Raw genomic sequence first — 20,237 nt, 5'->3', positions numbered from 1 at the left:
ACCTGGAACTGTAGGATGACTGTGCCCCCGTAACTCTCCAGCCTGGGCTATGTCAGTGACAAGCAGAATAACCCCTCCCAGATACTGTGGTCATTCAGTCATCAGCATGTGGAGCCCCACACCCAGCTAAAATGCATGAATGCTCCCTGAGCCAGTTGTGAATCTGAGAGAGAGAGGCAGCAGCCAATCACCCCAACCTTGCACCCCAGAAATATAGTGTCTTACACTGCTCAAGACTCCCTTGGACAGTGCAAGCTCATTAATTAGTTCACCACTCCAACAAAAGAATAGTGGATGTGCAGCAACCCTTGGTAACCTGAGCTGAGATTGCCCAGACACTTCAACTGAAAAAACACTGTTTTAGATAACATCTAAAACAGATTTAATAACTGCAGAAAGATAGATTTTAAATTATTCTAAGTAGCAGGCATAGAGATCAAAATTGATCACCTAAGAAATAAAAATAGAAACACAGTCTAAATTCTAACTTTAACAGACTAAGCAAAATTTGAGTCAGTCTCTGTCACCCTAATAGATGTTACAGGCAGTTCACAGTTCCTACTACACAGGCTGAGTTCCTTTCCAACCTGGGACCAATCACCCCAGTTCAAAATCTGTGTCTTCCTGATGATTTTCCAGTTTGTTTGGTGCGTATGTGTGTAAGAGACCAAGTGATGATGTCACGGTCCCTCTTTTATACTTTCTTCCAGCTGTTAGAAAGTTCCTTGCCCTGACATGGGTGCCAGGCAGTCCCCATTGGTCAGGCAGTTTCCATTGCATGTGTGCCCTCACTGAGGAGCCTCTGGTAGAGTGGATACTTATTGATGAGCCATCAACGCCTGTTTGGCCAGTGATAGCTGCTCCTTTGCAACTGAAAGGCTGGCTGTAGGCATTTTCAAACCTCACAATATGTTTCAGTAACACATGGAGGAATATTTTATAACTTCACATACAATGATAGAACATACAATTCAGCAGGATATTAAAGTTCAACAGATCAAGACTTTTAAAATAGTTCCTCACAAGGCATGTGTTGTACAAAATGTATCAATCATATGACTGTGGTGAATATGGGGGTTCCAGAGTGCTACTTTCAGGTACACAATGTCACACTCACCAACAGCCCCAGGCTCACTTTTTTGACTTGGAAGTCGAGTGCTGCAAATGCTCCCCATCACCAGTCCCGTTCCTCTGGTCATCTGTGGGGCCTGTCTTGCCCTCTTTGTCTCCAAATGGGGCAAGATCACTGACTGAGTACTGGAGATCATGCACACTTGGTTACTCTATTGAATTCCTTGACTTGCCTCCCCCAACACAGGGGCCCCACTTGGATGCCTACCGGGGATCCTTCCCGTCAATACCTGTTACAAGAAGAAGAAGTGGACACCTTTCTAGTGAAGGATGGCATAGAGCTGGTTCCTTGCTCTTTCCTGGGCAGAGAATTTTACTCCTCCTACTTTCTGATCCTGAAAAAGGATGGAGAGTGCCACCTTATCCTTGATGTCTGCCTCCTCAAAACCTTCATCAGAAAATCTAAGTTCTGTATGGTGACACTATCATTTATTATTCCCTTCTTCCCCAAGGAGTCCTGGTTTGCATCTCTCAGTGTGAAAGACTCATACTTTCACATTGTCAATCACCTGGCCTATTGAAAATTTCTCTGCTTCTGTGTGGGAAGCAACCACTGCCCATTCAGAGTTCTCCCCTTTGGCATCATGATGACCTCACAGGTATTCACAAAAGTCTTAGCTGCATCATCTAAGCTACTTGGTGTGACCCTACTTGGACGACTGGCTTTTAGTTGCACTGTCACATGATGAGCTTACTTCTACCATCCTTGCTGTCCACTCTCTCCTCATAGCTCTTGGCGTCTGTGAATCAAGGAGGAGAAATTGGTGCTCATACCGATACAGAGAATCACCTTCATGGGGATGTGTCTTGATTCCTTGGCAGCATGAGCTTTCTTCCCTGCAGATAGATTTGCAACCTTGACAGCTGTAATTACAGGCTTACACTGCAGCCCTCGCACCATGGCTCACGATTGCCTCTGCCTCATTGGGCACATGGCCGTCTGCACCTCTGTAACACCGCATGCTTGTTTTACATATGCAATGCCTCCACCTGTGGTTCCTGACGGTTTTCAGACCCCACAGTAATCATCTGGATGCCAAAATGCTCATCCCACAGCCGGTTCTGGCCTCTCGCACCTGGTGGACCGACTCTTCCAAGGTGCTGATTGGCACTCCCTTTGCTGTCCCGGTCATGACTGCCACCATGACCATAGATGCCTCCCTTGTCAGTTGGGGTGCTCACCTAAATCATCACAGCACCCAAGGCATTTGGATGCTGCTAGAGGTCAGAATGCACATCAATGTCCTGGAGCTGCGGGTGGTTCACTTAGCCTGCCATGTGTAGCAGCCTCTATTTCACTTGCAACATGTTCAGCTCCTCTCAGACAATATTGCAGCAGTGACATACATCAACAAACAAGGTAGTCCCTCTCTTCCGAGTCTGTCCACCTATGGAATTGGTGCATCTACCACCATATCACACTCCAAGCAGCGTACTTCCCGGGAGCACACAACTCCTTGGCTGATGTGCTCAGCAGGACCTTATACCTCAACCACAAGTGGGAGTGGCATGACCCCACTGTCTGCCCCATCCTCTGTACATGGGGCACCCCTTGCTGGGACCTTTTTGCCATGTACACCAACTGCACATTTCTCCTCCACTGTTCCAGAGGCGCTACTAGACGTGACTCCCATGGTAATACTCTTCTCCTACCCTGGAGGGACAACCTCCTCTATTCCTTGCCTCCCATTCCCCTCATTCCACAAGTCCATCGCAAGATCCACAGAGTTCAGGCTACTGTCATACTCATAGCCCCATTCTGGCCCCAACAGGCTCTCCATTCACACACCACTCCACCTCTGCACACTCTGAGACTTCCTCACCCAGGACATCCCAATCTGGGCCTTTTCCCCTCACAGCCTGTTTTTATGGAATTCATGTGTAGACAAAGCATGCTCTACACCAGATCAGTGCATCCTTACACATAGCAGGAGGACCTCCACACGCACCTTCTACGCAGCAAAATGGGAACGTTTCATATTCTGGACTCAATGCTATCACCATCCACTGGATGCAATATCCATTCCTGTTGTCCTGAATTACTTCTTAGAACTCAAAATGTCAGGCCTTGCCCTCAGCTAGTGCCTTGCTTCCCCTCATGGATGGACACTTGGTGTTTGTTCACCCCACCGCCGTCCGCTTCATGAAAGGCCTTCTCAACAGCTTTCCACTGGAACTGTGGGACCACAACCTTGTCCTCCCCATCTTCACCAGATGACCTTTGAACCTCCTGGCAACATGTCCCCCCTCATATCGCTCTATGAAGGTAACCTTCTTCGTGGCTATCACTTTGGCCAGGAGGATCAGTGAACTGGCGGTCATGATGGCTGACCTCTCCTTACACTGTATTTCAGAAGGTTATGTTTCCTTATGACTGCATCCCAAGTTCCTCCTGAAGGGAGTATCACTGTTCCACCTCAACCAATCTGTTCACCTGCTGGTCTTCCATCCTAAGCCACATGCCACCCCTGCGAACAAGACTTCGCTCTCTTGACATCTACTGCATGCTGGCATTCTATCTGCACAGAGCTCACTCCTTTCGTGCCTCTGCTAGACTGTTTGTTGCCGTTGCTGACTGCTCCAAGTCCTCTCCTCCCAACAAATCTCAAAATGTGTCTCTGGCTGCATCTGAGAATGCTATACGCTGTCCAACACCCGCCGCCCAATGGAATTACAGCACACTTGAGGTGGGCACTGGCAGCCCCATCCACTTCCTTATTGGGCGTCTCCTAACAGGCCACATGCTGGGTGGTGACGTGGTGTTCAGTACATACTTTCACAGCCCATTATGCCATTGCCTAAGGGGTGACGGAGGATGCTGCAGTAGGCCATGCTGTACTACAGGCTGTGATGCCTCTTGTGATGCTGTTCTACAGGCTGTGATGTGTTGTACCCATCTCCACTGACAACTTCTCAATATTTACCCACATTTGGAATACATATAGGGACCACCACTTGAAGAGGTTACTTACCTGAAACTGGAGGTTCTTCAAGATGGGTGGTCCATGTTTGTATTCCAATACCTGCTCTCTGCTGCGGACTGGTACATTCAGCGGTAAGAGGATGAGTGAAGAGGCATCAACTTGCATGACCTAATATAACCTCATCTGAGATATGAGGCGACTTATGACGCATGTGTGGGTCAATGGACAGTGCTATGAAAATCTTCTGACTCTGGTGCATGTGCAACCATATCTGGAATATAAATAGATACCACAAATCTCCAAACCTCCTCATTTATGTTAATTTATGTTCCTACTAAAATGATGACCATTGAGGTAGTTAATGTTCATGTTTAATTTGTCATCACATTTCAGATGTGATAATTTAGTACAGTTCACACTTCTCAAATCTATTATTTAGGTTGCCTCTGGACTAGGGTAGATGACGTAATTTATATTTGGTTCACATTTTTAAAGGTCATCTCTGCAGTCCTAGGATTGACTGTGATGAGCTAATATGTTGAAAAGTGTTTAAACTCTGCACCAGGAGCCTAAAGCATTTTCAAACAGAATTTAATTAAAATGTGTTTAGCTAAAGTTCTTTTAAATAACCTTTTTTCTTAGTATAGTCAAGGCCCAGAAAGGGGTGTGAGTGTCTGGGCTGGAGGTTGTTCTGCAGTTGGACTCTTAGATGGGAGGAAGTACGAGTGTCTGAGCTGCGGGGGTGCCCTGTGGCTAGGCTCTGGGAGAAGAGGGTGTGGGTGTCTGGCTCCCTGGCTGGGCTATGGGAAGGAGTGGGCGGAGAAACGAGCTGGGTTGTTGGAGGGGTTTCTTTAACTCTCTACTCCCTAGGGAATTTTTGTTGTCTGTATTGTTATAGACATAGTTGCTGGCAGGTATTTTAAAAGAAATGACCAAAATAATTGAGACTGGCGTAATTACATTGTGTTATTTTGATCAAAAAATATGCAGAATTTTGCAAAATTTTTAATTTTTTTGGTGGAGAATTTTCCCCAAGAATAATTCTCCAATCACAGATGAAGATTGCTTCCAAACAGTCTAGAAAAGCTCGTGCATTTAATTTATAACTTTGCTATATCCAAAGTTAAATAATTGATGGCCTATTAGCCTTAAATGTAAATAGAAGCCTATTACCTTTTTATATTGGTATTTTTATTAATCAGAACTCCTGCATGTTTCTGAATACATAATAGTGTTTTACTAATATCACAATGACATACTATCACCATCCTCTTACAAGCGTATTATGGTTAAAAAAATATACTGTCTTTAATGTTTAAGTGAGCTACTGGTATATACTTCAAAGCATTTTATTTATTTATATATTTTTACATTTCTAACTATCGAATGAGATTAGGTCTACTGATTTTGATTTTAAAGCACATCAGTAGCTGATAAATTGATCTTTTTTTTTTTTTTTTTTTTTGTCGTACTGGCACACCTTGAAATCCTTTTGTTTTTGTAGAATGCAATGAATCTGAGAAAGCCATACATGGTAGGTAAATGCATAATTTTCTTTGACAGTTTGTCCCAGTTGATGAACTGGAGGGTTTCAAAGCCATGAAAATACACCTGGATCATCTGCTGAGGAATATTGTCAGTGCTCTTGCAAGAAAGGCTAATGTCATTTTGGGATATATTAACAAAAGTGTCATATGTAAGATGTGGGAGGTAACTGTCCCGTTCTTTTCAGAAGTGGTGAGGTCTTAGTTGGAGTATTGTGTCCAGTTTTGAATGTCACAGTTTAATGTTGTGGACAAACTGTAGAGAGTCCAGATGGGGTTAGTCCATCTCTGGGTTAGATAAACATTTGCCAGAGATGGTCTAAGTATACTGTAATGTGCCCCAGCGTGTGGGGTGAACTAGAATGACTCTTGAGGTCCTTTGCAGCCAGACATTTCTGTGACAATACATGAGGTGGATAAACACTAGGGAGGGAGAGGAGTTATTTAAGTTAAGGGCCAGTGCTGATACAAGAACAAATGAATATAAACTGGCCATCAACAAGTTTAGGCTTGTGATTAGATGAAGGTTTCTAATCATCAGAGGAGTGGAATTCTGGAATAGCCTTCCAAGGGATATAGCTGACGCAGAAAATCTAATTTGTTTCAAGACTTAGCTTGATAAGTTTATTGAGGGAATGGTATGGTGAAGTCATCTACAATGTCATATGACCCATCTGTGACTGCTATTAGCAAATATTTCCAATTGCCAGAGACACGAGATGGGGAGCACTCTGAGTTTTACTGCAGACAGTTCTTTCCCAGGTGTCTGGCTTGTGGGTCTTGCCCACATGCTCAGGGTCTAACTGATTTCCATTTTCAAGGTTGGGAAGGAATTTTCCACCAGCTCAGATTAGCAGAGATCCTGTCTCTCCCTCCCACCGCAGCATGGGGTATGGGTCGTTTAGTGGTTTGAATAGAGTAAGTGGTGGATTCTCTGTAACGTGAAGTCTTTAAATTGAGATTTTAGGGCTTAGAGGTTACGGGCCCTCTACAGGAGTGGTTGGTAAGATTTTGTGGTCTGCAATGTGCAGGAAGTCAGGCTAGATGACTATGATGACCTCTTTTGGCCTTAAAAGTGTAGAGGTATGTCTACCGTGGAATTAAATACACTTGGCTAGCCCATGTCAGCCTACTTGGACTTGCAGGGCTCAGGCTGCAGGGTGCTAAAACTGTGTTGATTTAATTACAGCTTGAGTTCATAATAGTTTAAAAATATCTGAATCAATTTAACAACTTTCTTTATTTAAATTCAGATTGCATACTCTTTCCTCACCAAATATTTTTTCTTCACATTGAGCAGGTTGTTTTGGGGTTTGGGAAGTTTGGCATTGGTGGCTAGTTGAAAAATGAAACATTGAAGCTGTGAAGGAGGAAAAATTGTGGTGGTAGTGGAACCAAATATTACATATTGCTTATGAACATGCACAGTATTTAAAAAAAATAAAAGGCATTACCAACTTTAGTATGCTGTCAGTTTATTTTGATTATTATTGGTGATCTGTTCATATTCGGAGCAACTAAATGTAACATAATTACTTTGCTTTTATTCTTTTAGGTTAAAATGGGTTTGTTGGTGGACTTGACGAACACCACTAGATTCTATGATAGGAATGATATAGAAAAAGAAGGGATCAAATATATAAAACTTCAGTGTAAAGGGTAAGTTGATTGTACCCAAATAAATATATGATCTTTAAGTAAAAAGTCTGTACTGAATTCATTCCCCTTTCTGTTGTTTTTATTCTAACCTTTTGTTTTTCAATGTGTACCAGGCATGGTGAGTGCCCTACACCTGAGAACACAGAAGCGTTTATCCGCCTATGTGAACATTTTAGTGATAAGAATCCTTCAGAGCTTATAGGTATGTCTCTTTTTTACCCTTTTTTGCACCATTTTTGCCTCTCCACTATCTTGTCACTATCTTGTCTATCAAGCATTACTACTTTCTCTGATTCCAAGAAGGATCTAAGCAAGTGGATTTCCTCAGTGCAATTTTTGTGCCACTGTAAGGATTGCTTGGTGGAGATGACCCTATAAACAAGCTTTTGTCTTTCTCAAAATCAATCTCATGTTAGTTTATGCACCAGTTATAATAGAGTTGGTTGCTTTATGCAGACAAATATGGCAGCGAAACAGTTGTATAATGTAGGGGTCTGTGGCTGTCCCTCCCTGTCAGTCTTGGAGGGAGGCCACGCCCTTCATTACTGTGTATCTATAAAGGCAAGGCTCAGTGGGTAATTCGCAGTCTCAGAGGTTGTAGATTTCTGGGCAGGGCAGAGCAACAAGCAGTTTAAACAGGCTCTGGCCCTCTGGGCAGTGCAGAGCAGTAAACTGTTTTTCGTCTGGCCTCCTGGCTAAGGCATATAGCGGACAAACGTAAAAACGGCTATACTGGGTCAGGCCAATGGTCCATCTAGCCCCATATTCTGGCATTTGACAGTGGCCAATGCCAGCTGCTTTCAGAGGGAATGAAAAGAACAGGTAAGCATATGTGATCCATCCTGTCGCCCATTCCCAGGTTCTGGCAAACAAGGCTAGGGACACTTCAGGGGATGGTTTTGCATCCTTGGTCATTCTGGCTAAATGCAGGTCTCTTGGCCTAATATGGGTAGGCTACTACTCTTTGGAGTGTACCTCTGTCTCCTGGGAATCTTCCATCTCCCTGGGGTACACGGCCAGTAGCAGTCCCAGTAGCTTCTCCAGGTACTGGTCAGTCAGCAGTCCCAGCCCCTCCTCTAAGTCCTGACAGAGCTCCAACTTGGGTGCAGGGCTCAGCAGCGGGTGAGAGATGTTTGCTTCCTTCTCCGGCTCTTCCACAACTGAGCTGCAGGGCCCACCTTTTAAACTTTCTATCCTGCCACAATGTTTCTGGCAGGGTGGGTGTGGCTTGCCTGGCTCTGCCCACCAGAGGGTGAAAAGTCGTTCCTTCCTGTCAGTCTTGGTGGGAGGCCCTGCCCCGTCACTGCATATACTCATACGGGACAGACGTTTTACAGGGCAGATGTTTTACTTAACTCCTTCTGATGCAAGTGAGTGTTTCTTGGGCAAGCGCTGCTCGGCTTGACCACGACTTGTGTGACATTTGATAACCAAGAGAGGCTGATCTCCTTGTGGTCATGTTGGATTTATAAAAATCCTGTGCTTAGTATTCGTTAAGGTTCCAACTTCAGCAGCTGAGTTCCTTCAGTAACATATTGGGCAATGTTAATGGAAATTTGATTGTGTTACACTTCTTTGGCATATACAGCCTCAAAATAAGTATTTTCAGAACTTTGATTTTTTTCAAAAGCAAAAATATCCAAAATTAATTCAAGAAAGACTCTTAATTTTATTTTAAATATAACAATCAGATTAGATACATGAGACTAAGTGCATCCTTTTCCGAATACCATTATGTTTAAACATTAATATAATTCTATACTTTGAAAGGTAAAAATATTACAAGTAAGTGTTCTTATAACTGCCAGTCCTGAAAACTAAACATGGGATTCAAGAGTCAAGCTAGGTTATTTTTTCTCATGTGTCGTCCATAATAAAGAATAAGCTCTCAGTGCTTGTGAAACTATTTAGTTTGCTTTCAGTAGGTTTGTATAGGTGTAACTGATAGGTATGTAGTAAGCAACTGAATTGATGCATTTGAAGAAATGGTATTCAGTACTTTCTCCTGGTTGTGTTGACTGTCATGCTAACAGGAGTAAAAGCAATAAAACGTTATTTTTTGTCACTGTTTAGCGGATATAATTCTGAATAATCACAGGAGCAAATCTGTTGAATTAAGAAGATGCTATTTTATACATAATTCATTCTTAGATGAGAATCACACTTCAAGGTTTTTCTGTATATTTTACATAGAGACACTTACTGGTTTAAGACATGCATTTTTTTTTTAAACACATAATTGTCTATAGACATTTTTTGGAACTGATATAACTACATATTGGTTTAGAAACTGATATAGTTAAAGCGGTACAACTCCCTAGTGTGGATGCATCTAGGCTGGTATAAAATGCTTATATTGGCACTGTGTGTGCGCGTGTGTGTGTTAGTATAAAAATGTTATGTAGACCAGCCCTAAAGATCACAAACAGACTTATTCACTGAAGAGTTCTGTGATGAGGTGCACCTATCCTGCACCAGCTCCCAAAGGGTTAACTATGCTTTGTAGGCTGAGGAAGCCGCGCCCCTCCAACTCTGCTGGGTATGTTCAGCTTGGAGGCAGAATAAAAGGAAGCAGCTGCTGAAGTGGAAGGCTGCAGACTGCAGGCTCTCTCCAGGGAGCTGCTGCAGGCCCGTGGCATGCAGCGCTCCAGACGGACTCCAGGCTACCTGATGAGCCTGGAGAAGAAACCATGTCGGCAGAAGCTACACCACTTGAGGTCTCCAGAGACGCGGGGGGACTTTGGAGCATCGCTGAGGGAGAAAGGGTAGGAAGCAGCCCAGGGGACTTAGACTTTTCTCTGGTGAATGAACCAGGGAACCAGTCAGCATGCTTCAGGAGGATCCCTGTTGACTTGGTGGTGGGCACCCACACCACCAACAGGCCTCTAGGCTGGGTCACACACCTCTAAATGGCACCTCACTTCCCCAGTGAGCCAATAGGCCACACAGCACCTCAGAAGTGGGCACCTTCATTGACTAGCCTTTAGGCCATGCTGCCCTGAGTGGAAGGGCCGCTTTATTGACTCCAGCCATTGGGTCTCGCTCCCCTGCCTGTAAAAAGCTACATTATTGACTCCAGCCAGTTGGCCATGCTGCCTGTGGAGAAGAGTGACATTATTGACTCCGGTCACTAGGCAGTACTACCACATTTTAAAGTAAGGGTCCTCAGCAAAGGACCTAACCGGCTGCAGTATCGTCTCTGCCCTTTCTTTTGACCACACATGACCCGACACCCCGTGACGGGGTGTACCTACCCTGTGGCAAGTTCATTTTGCATTTTTATCAAATTTTGAATGATTGGTTTAGAATGTGTGGTTCTCAGCCTAAGGATCATTGCCCTCCCTCTCTTTAGATAAATGGAAGGGAGGGTTTCAAACTTCCCTGTAGTAATGTGGACTCATGATAGGGAAAAGGTTGAGAACCACTGGATTGGAGGCAAATTGGACTAATATTCAAAATTAACTCTTGAAATTGCGTGAACACTTATTTCTGTGGAATAGAATGTTTTTGTTTTTTCTAAGTCTTTACGTGTTCAATGGGAATTTTAAATAACATTTTCTTAAATCATATATGGAATTTGTTCTCGCATCATATGTTACTTATCAGTTGGAATAAGTTGACGTAGCCATCAATAGCATCTCAGTGCAATTAATTATTTTCTGTGTCAGCAGTTTACATGGCATACAGATAGCACTATGAAGAGCTTGAAATAGAAAACTCATTTTTCTAGTATTTTAACTTTAAATATCATTTGCAGTGTTGGGCCATTAACTTCTGACAGTTGCTTATAGGGAATACAGATTACACTACACCTTTCATTTCTGCTGTGTGAACAAAGACATGAAATTGGAGTTATTTGTTAAGATGGCGTTTGTTTTCATCTCCTTAGTTTAGTTATTCTAGTCTGAGATATCTTCTTCCTTGTAAGAGATTTAATTAGTAGTGTCCTCAATGTCTTCTTTTGTAATTTCATCTTTAGAAGATAATAGAGAGAGGTTCCTTCTCTAAAATTCTAGACAGATGGTGTCAAAGAGAAAACAGATCACTGTTCTAGAAATGGACAGAGGAATGAATGCCTGTATACTGAGGTAGTCATGTTTGACAAGGGAAGTTCAAATATCTTTTATTTCTATTCACTAGTCTATTAAGCAGTGCAAAATGTACTGTATGAGAAGAATGAAACATCAAAGTAGTCAAATGTGTTTAGCTGGGGAAGACAAAGAGAGCTAGTCTAATCACAGCAGAAAACAAACGCATAATTCTTTAGTGAAAATTTTTACATGAGAAACATGAAGTAGTTTCAAACGTCAGAAAGAGGAAACCAATAAAGCTCTGGTCAGGCAGTTCTACTCCTATTGGATTGAGCAGTAAATGATTGGCATAGGACTCCCATCAGAGTTGAAAAAGTTTCACCACATGAGGGTGATAAGATTGATAATGAGGTTTAATCCGATCTTCAGAAAAGAAGCAAAAGTTCTGTCCTTCCTATATGATCAGGTAATTTTTAATTTTTCAAATATAAAGTAAATGGCAGATTTTTCTGTTTCTGAACTTCTAATAGTAATAGAAATCAGAGACAGAAAAGACCCATTAGGTCAACTCCTTCACATGCATACTTGTTTCCAACTCTAAATTCTTGAGTTTAGTTTGGTGTACTTGAGCAATGGGCCTGCACTGCTTCTCTTCCCATGCTGCCAGCATACTTTGCTGGTCATCACATGATTCAAATGTATGTTGCTGATCTGAAACTTTTCCTAACACACTCATATTTCTTTACTCAGTTCCCTTCCATTCTTAGGATTACTGGTTTTTCCTTCTTCTTAGTGTTAATTTTTAAATAAACTATGATTGAGTTTTTAGGCGTAAAAATCAAATTTTGAGAATTCATAATATTCTGTGTAACTGTCTTGAAGCCTGGGAATCAGGTCCTGCTAAGGAAATATCAGAGTAACTGGAGAGAGGGGAGGTTGTATGTACATAGAAAAGGACAGAAACAGTGATGGCTGGGAAGGCTGCATGACCTCAAATCCCAACGCCTTGCTTTCATTGCCAACATATTTCTACTATTGCCATATGATTGTAAAAAATCATAAGACCTTTGACTTTTTGATGCCAGTAGTCACTGCATGTCCCATTGCAACAAACTGAGTGTAAGTCAAGAAAATTTAACTTTCAGCCTCAGTAGATCAGGAATACAAAGTGCTAGTTTCAATGGCAATCTATGTGAAATTTCCTAGCTAAATTAGATAAAGATGGATTGGAAACTTGATTTTTTGGAACACGATGTTACAAGTCTGGAGTAATCTTGCTACCACCGAGGAAATAAAGTGTAAAGACTTTGCCTTAGTAGGCTGCTCTGAAGAGGGAAAAATGTGATTACAAGAACTGAAATCCATTGTGGTCTGAAGCAAGTTATGAGATAAGCAAGGATTAGTAAAACAGACGGGAAGAAAGCCTCACTTGTATCTGTCTGTTAATTATTGGGACATTTCTGTTTTTCAGAGAACACCTTAATATCCTTAATTTCCTATGTATGAAGAAAATGCATCTTTCAATCAGGTTGAGGAAGAAAGGTCTCTGACCTGGTTTGATACGTGTCTGTAATGAGGGGGTCAGCTCAAATTATTCCCCTTTTCTAACCATTAGTAACAATTTTGCTTTTGGTGTGGAGGGAGGAGGTAAAGTACACACTTGAAAACTGTGTATATTTTTTAATCCCATATTTTGGAATTTACTGTTCACTTTGCTTGTGTTATAGAAGAAGAAAAGAACTGATCATAATCTGATCATATAGACCCCAAAGAAAAACTCTACTGATACTTTAACTTCTCTGAATATGATTAAGAAATATGGAAATTGATCTAAATAGTATTAACTTAGATGAGTTTTTTCTGCTTTACTGGAACATGCAGAATAAAAATAACCAGAATAATTGGCATGGCACTAATAAATTAATGGTGTGACCCCTGTCACTTTAATAAATTAAAAAAAAAGACGCAAAACAAATTTTGAGCAAGATATTAAAGTCCCGTTTCTTGACAGAACTATTATAATGGCAAGCGATGGTTTTTCCTTCCGATCTGATTTATCTAAACCACTAGATGGAGCTTGTAACATAGGAAAAAGGGAAAATTAGAAGCAATTGCTTTCTTGCTCTCCTTCTTCCCTGAGAAATATTCTATAAAATAAAGGCTGAAAAAACAATTTATTAAATTTAAACATTGGTTTCTGTTTAAACTGAAAAGACAAGTAGTTCAAAGTGATTGTCTTTATTGAATTGATTTGTTTTTTTAGGGATTTCTTTCAAAATTAAAAGTAAATAACCACTAACATGTTAATAGCCATTTTGAAATAAAACTGAGAGGATCTCTGGATATAATTTTTAAGTTTAAAGCAGGGTAACTTTGACATGATTTTTATGCTTAACAGTATGATATGACTATAACCCCAAATTATTTCTCTAAATTCACAATCACTGCATTGATTACACTGTCTTTTATAAAAACGGCAAAGAGTCCTGTGGCACCTTATAGACTGTTACACCTTATAGACTCTTTGCTGCTTTTACAGATCCAGACTAACACGGCTACCCCTCTGATACTGTTTTTTATGGCTCCTACAAATGCTGATCAGAAAGTGATCAGGTACTTTCTGGTATTAATCATATTTCAACCCTAATAAAAAATAGTACTGCTGAGGTTTTTGTATTGTGACAAATTAAAGATTCAGAAAATTACTGATAAGAATTAGCACACAGAATTTAAATATCATTTGGGCTTTACACATAATCTCTAGAGGATCTGGGTTTCCTCAGTTAGAATGGGGGCATCTCCTTAATGGTGGTAATTTAAATGGAATGAGCCAAAAATATCACTTGTTGGCATTGTTTGTAATAAAAACAGCTGCATGTTCATTTTTAAGATGATTTGTCTCCATACACTTACTGTTGTTTTGTTTTCCAGGTGTTCATTGTACACATGGGTTCAATCGAACTGGTTTTCTTATCTGTGCCTTTTTGGTTGAGAAGTTGGATTGGAGGTAATTTTGCAAATTTAATTAACGTTGGGTACGGGGAAGGGATATAATTGGTAGTGTTTTCTCCAGTGTGTTTCACAATTGTCATTGCTCCATTGGCGGTCCGATTGGTCTAAGAGTTTTATCTTTAAATGAATATATTTTTTTCACTATTGATTCTAGGAATGATGATTTTTTTTCCCCTTCATATCTGACACAGTGCACTAAGCATGTCTGTATTTTCAATAGATGATGGTAACTGGAAGGTCCTAGTTTTGAGCAGGTGACATACATTAATATTATTCTTGTCAAACTCTCTTGACAGTTGACTCTATTTCAGTTAAGCTTTCAGCTATATTGTCAAGTCTGTAGACCAACAATTAGCCCTACCAGCTGTGTTTAAGTTTTCATGAGTATGGATATAGGTTGCTTTCTTTTTCCTCTGCAAAGTATTGAAATAGACTGATGTGTATGCTTTTGATTGATAGCATTATTTTAGATCTTTTGTTCTTGGCATATTCAAAAGAATGGCATTAGATAGTCAAAGTAGCAGGAAAGTGACATGTATGCATACATCTGAAAGGAAACCCAAAACACCGCATTTGTTACAGGATTTTTCCAACAACAACTGTATTGGTGGTGTAACCTCCCTTTTGAGAATTTTCCATAAATCAGGGTGCATATTTTGAAATAAGGGTGGGAAAAACGAACCCTTCCCGCCACCTTCCCCCCCCCCGCCCAGCGGCGTTCCACTTTAAATATCATTACTTCAGGAAAAATGTCTAAAAGTCTTGCCATGCTAGACGATGGCTTTTATTCAACGATATAATTTAAACTAGGGCCATCAAGCGATTAAAAAGATTAATCACACGATTAAACAATAATAGAATATCATTTATTTAAATATTTTTGAGTGTTTTCTACATTTTCAAATATATTGATTTTAATTACATCGCAATAATTGTACAGTGCTCAGTTTTTATTTATTTATTTTTTATTACAAGTATTTGCACAATAAAAACAAAAGAAATAGTATTGTCCAATTCACCTAATACAAGTGCTGTAGTGCAGTCTGTTTATCGTGAAAGTTGAACTTACAAATGTAGAATTATGTACCAAAAAAACTGCGTTCAAAAATAAGTGTAAAACTTCAGAACCTACAAGTCCACTCAGTCCTACTTCTTGTTCAGCAAATCACTCAGACAAATTTGTTTACATTTGCAGAAGATAATGCTGTCCTCTTCTTGTTTACAATGTCACCTGAACGTGAGAATAGGCATTCTCATAGCACTGTTGTAGCCAGCATCACAAGATATTATGTGCCAGATGCGCTAAGCAGTGCAGCCTGATGCATGTTCATTTTTGTCCTCTGATTCAGATACCACGAGCAGAAGGTTGATTTTCTTTTTTGGTGGTTCGTGTTCTGTAGTTTCTGCATCAGAGTGTTGCTCTTTTAAGACTTCTGAAAGCATGCTCTACACTTCGTCCCTCTCAGATTTCGGAAGGCACTTCAGATTTTTAAACTTTGAGTCGAGTGCTGTAGCTATCTTTAGAAATCTCACACTGACTCTTCTCTTCCTTTGTGTTTTGTTAAATGTGCAGTGAATGTGTTCTTAAAATGAATAACTTGCTGGGTCATCGTCCGAGTCTGCTATAACATGAAATATATGGCAGAATGTGGGTAAAACAGAACAGGGGATGCACAATTCTCCACCAAGGAGTTAACTCACAAATTTAATTAACACATTATTTTTTTTTGAATGAGTGTCATCAGCATGGAAACATATCCTCTGGAATGGTGGCCAAAGCATGAAGAGGCCTACGAATATTTAGCATATCTGGCATGTAAATATCTTGTGATGCCGGCTACAACAGTGCTATGATAATTCCTGTTCTCACTTTCAGGTGACACTGTAAACAAGAAGCGGGCGGGCATTATCTTCTGCAAATGTAAACAAACTTGTTTGTCTGAGTGATTGGCTGAACAAGAAGTAGGACTGAGTGGACTTGTAGGCTCTGAAGTTTTACATTGTTTTGTTTTTGATTGCAGGCGTGTAACAAAAAGAATATATTTGTAAGATGTACTTTCACAACAAAGAGATGGCAGTACAGTACTTGTATGAAGTGAATTGAGAAATACTATTTTTATCGTTTTTATAGTGCAACTATTTGTAATAAAAATAGTATATACTTTGATTTCAATTACAACACAGAATACTGTATGAAAATGTAGAAAAACATCCAAAATATTTAATAAATTTCAATTGGTATTCTGTTGTTTAACAGTGCGATTTAAACTGTGATTAATTGTGATTAATTTTTTTGAGTTAATTGCATGAGTTAACTGCAATTAATCAACAGCCCTAATTTAAACACAAGATTTTCTCCTATCCAGCTAGTCCTGATGCACAGTCTGTGTCTCTAGAGTCTGGTCTACACTAAAAACTTAGGTCGACCCAGCTATGTTGTTGTCATGACTGTCATAGTTAAGCCAACTCACAGATGTAGACAGTGCTATGTTGATGAAAGAGTTCTTCCGTTGACCTAGCTACCACCTCTGAGGGACGTGGATTATGTATACTGACAGGAGAACCTCTTCACTTGGCATAGGAAGTATCTACACTGAAGCGCCACAGCTATGTCATTGTAGTATTTCAAATGTAGACAAACCCTAGTATCTTGGCAATATCTCCCTTTCCACTATTCTATTTGAAGAACCATTTCCAACATTGAATGGAAAATGGATGGATCCATGCTGCTGCTTTTTTTGTATGTTTGTTTATGAATGAGCTTAAAGCTTATCTTGAGGCTGGGATATGGACAAGATGACTGCCTTTGAGGGAAGAATCAATTTTTCCTGGTACGGTAGACACGCAATGAGAGAAGATTTATTATCATGGGGCCTTTGAGCACCAATGGGCCAAGGAATCTAGAAGCTCAGATGAACCTGGGAAGTGGATATAAAGCTGAACATCTTACTAATAGGGTGCTAGTGAGTCCTATGCCTGTTAGACAGGGTACTTTCAGTTCCTTTAAATGCTTTAAAAAGTCAGCATGTAATAATTTGAACCACAGTAGGTCTTTATTTTGTTTTTCCCCTGGAAACAAACAGAGATTCTGAGTTAAGTCTATTTGAAATAGTACCTCCTATTCAGCCTTATTTAATACTTTCTTGCTTCTGCATGTAAAGCCTTAAATTGATTGACCAAGCCTTGGTGGGTTTTGTTTTCTGGTTGTTTTGTTTTGGCAAATGGTTAATCGTGTTAATTAAACTTGTTCATCTCGGTCAGCTTTTGAGAAACAGTACCAGCGTTCTCAAATGTAGCAGATAAAATACAGCTACAAACAAAAAACAGCAACATTAAAAGAATTGCCTTAAATTTACAATTACTGTAATTGGTAATCTGCTTCTGCTCAGTCTGGAACTGTTTCCTGGAGGCTGGAGACACCGGTTTCTCCTTAGACTGTGGACTTGGGCTTGGTCTCTCGGGAAGCGACGTAGGTAATGGGGTTGTTTTTGTGGCTGGTGAACCACTCTCTGCTAGTGCACAAGGTGATATTTCAGGCTCTGGCTGAGCCTCTTGGGTATGGTTGTCTGCTGCTTCTGCCAGTTCAGGCTCACTGGCGCCCTCTGGCATTGGGGTTGAAGATGCGTTTGCAAGCGCTGGTGTCAGTGCTGGCAATGGTTCTGATGCTGGTTGCGTTTCCAGGTCTGGGTCTGGGACTGGAAGTACTGTGGCTGTTGCAGTCATTGGCAGGGAATCCGGGTCCACTACCTCTGTCTGGGTCTCTGCTAACACAGACGGGGCCCCTGTGGACGGCTCAGGAACAGGGATGGGTCTGGAAGCTTGCCTGGCTGGCTGCGTGTAACCATTCCCACCTCTTGGCCCGCTTTACCTGGTTGGCCAAGTCTTCCCCCAGTAGCATGGGGATGTGATAATTGTCATAGACTGCAAAAGTCCACATTCCTGACCAGCCTTTGTACTGGACAGGCAGTTTAGCTGTAGGCAAGTCTACAGCTTGTGACATGAAGGGGTAAATTGTCACTTGGGCCTTTGGGTTGATGAATTTGGGTCCACTAAGGATTGGTGGATAGCTGACACTTGTGCCCCCGTGTCTCTCCACGCGATAACCTTCTTTCCGCCCACTCTCAAAATTTCCCTTCGCTCCGAGGGTATTTGAGAGGCATCTGGGCCTGGGGATCTTGGAGTGATGGAGATATAATGAACTGCACTCGGTTGGGTTCTTGGGGCAGTTGGCCTTTATATGTCCCAGTTCATTACACTTGAAGCATCGCCCAGCTGACTGGTCACTGGGCCGAGGTGGGTTACTGGAGATTGGTGAGGTGAGAGAATAGGGAGTCGGCAGCTTTCCTTGGGTTGTAGGTGGGGTCTTGGGTTGCCCTCGGGTATAGGGTTTATTGTCGGTGTGACCCCTGTGATATTCGCTCCCCTTGATAGTAGCTTTTTTCTTTTCTGCCACTTCCACCCATCTGGCTCCAATCTCCCCCGCCTCAGTTACAGTTTTGGCTTCCCATCTAGGATGTACCTTTCTATTTCTTCAGGAACACCCTCTAAGAACTGCTCCAATTGTATTAGGAGGTGCATGTCGTCCAGAGATTTAACATTGGCTCCTGATATCCAGGCATTATAATTTTTTCCAATGTGGTAGGCGTGACGGGTGAATGACACATCTGGTTTCCACCTTAGGGCTCTGAACCTCCGACGGGCATGCTCAGGTGTTAGCCCCATTCTGATTCTGGCCTTGGTTTGAAAAAGTTTATAATCGTTCATGTATTCCTTAGGCATTTCGGCCGCCACCTCTGCTAAGGGTCCACTGAGCAGTGGCCTCAGCTCTATCATGTACTGGTCTTCAGAGATGCTGTTCCCAAGGCAAGTCCTTTCAAAATTTTCTTGGAAGGTCTCAGTGTCATCACCTGCCTTGTAGGTGGGAAATTTCTTTGGATGGGGAACAATAACTGGCGAAGGGTTGTTAGGGTTGACTGGAGCATGCTGCCTAGCCTGCGCTAATTTCAGGCCCTGCTGGTGGGCCTCCCTCTGGAGTTCTCTCTGTCTTTTGTGGGCAACCTCTCTTTCTTCCCTCCCTCTTTCCCTCTCTTCCCTCTCCTTTCCCTTTCTTTTTCTCTTATCTCCAGCTCTCTCCTGTGGGCATCCTCTTTTTTTTTTCTTGTTCTCTTTTGTGGGCTGCCGCTTTTTCTCTTTTCTCAGCTCCATTTCTTTTTCTCTCAGTTCTATCTCTTTTTGTTTTATTTCTAGTTCTTTTTATTTCTTTTCCATGTCTTGCTTGTGGTCTGCATCTCTGATTTTGTTCCTCTGCCTCCAGTTTCGCCCATTCCTGTTTCAGGGTGTCCTGGGTAGTCATGGTTTCTGCTTTCTTGTGTTGGGATGCCCTCTGGTGTTTACTGCCTGAGATGCTGCTTTTCTGTTGCCTCCTTAGGGTTGCTTAGCAACAGTCTTTTTTAACTCCTTCTACCTAGCTATTCCTGACAGAATTAGAAAGAAAAAAAAAACATTCATTTGCAAATATGTTTTGCTGGTGTATGGTGACTCACAACTGGAGTCCCTTTGTTTAACAAAGATCCTTGTTAAACTTAACGTCTCTGCCTTCAGAGTACTCAGAAGGGAGAGACCAGAAAAACCTGCAGACGTTTGCTTTTAAAAAAAATCTCCTCTAGCCTGTTTTACACACAGCTAGCAGAGAAAGACAAAGAAAAAATCCTAGTGGCTTTTGCTTCTAAACCCAAACCTCTCAGTCTGCCTGCAGATAGCTAGCAGGGAGAGAAATAAAAACCTCACTGGCTTTTGGATTCTATCTTATCCCACACGCTGCACACCATGTCATGGTACAATTCCCCACTCTGAACATTAGCGTCCAAAAGATGGGGTACCAGCATGAATTCCTCTAAGCTTAATTACCAGCTTAGAACCTGTAGTGCTGCCACCAA

General features: G+C 41.5%; 2 protein-coding genes across 5 annotated transcripts in view; one reads left to right on the top strand and one right to left on the bottom strand.

The window, feature by feature from the left end:
* Positions 1–19,323, bottom strand: part of LOC142046566 (uncharacterized) — a 33,369-nt gene extending 14,046 nt beyond the window's left edge. Inside the window, exon 1 of the mRNA XM_075063847.1 lies at positions 18,153–19,323. Coding sequence (XP_074919948.1) covers positions 18,153–18,301 — 149 coding nt within the window. The 5' untranslated portion in view covers positions 18,302–19,323. The remainder of the gene's footprint in view (positions 1–18,152) is intronic.
* Positions 1–20,237, top strand: part of RNGTT (RNA guanylyltransferase and 5'-phosphatase) — a 416,253-nt gene that overhangs the window by 26,861 nt on the left and 369,155 nt on the right. For all 4 annotated transcript variants that reach the window (XM_075063842.1, XM_075063841.1, XM_075063840.1 and 1 more), the window contains exons 3-5: positions 7,155–7,258; positions 7,372–7,460; positions 14,221–14,296. In XM_075063842.1, coding sequence (XP_074919943.1) covers positions 7,155–7,258; positions 7,372–7,460; positions 14,221–14,296 — 269 coding nt within the window. The remainder of the gene's footprint in view (positions 1–7,154; positions 7,259–7,371; positions 7,461–14,220; positions 14,297–20,237) is intronic.

Source organism: Chelonoidis abingdonii, chromosome 3 (assembly GCF_003597395.2).
Source record: "Chelonoidis abingdonii isolate Lonesome George chromosome 3, CheloAbing_2.0, whole genome shotgun sequence".
Taxonomy (NCBI): Eukaryota; Metazoa; Chordata; order Testudines; family Testudinidae; genus Chelonoidis; species Chelonoidis abingdonii.
The sequence above is the reverse complement of the archived record's forward strand: the minus strand, read 5'-3'. Positions and strand labels throughout refer to the sequence as shown.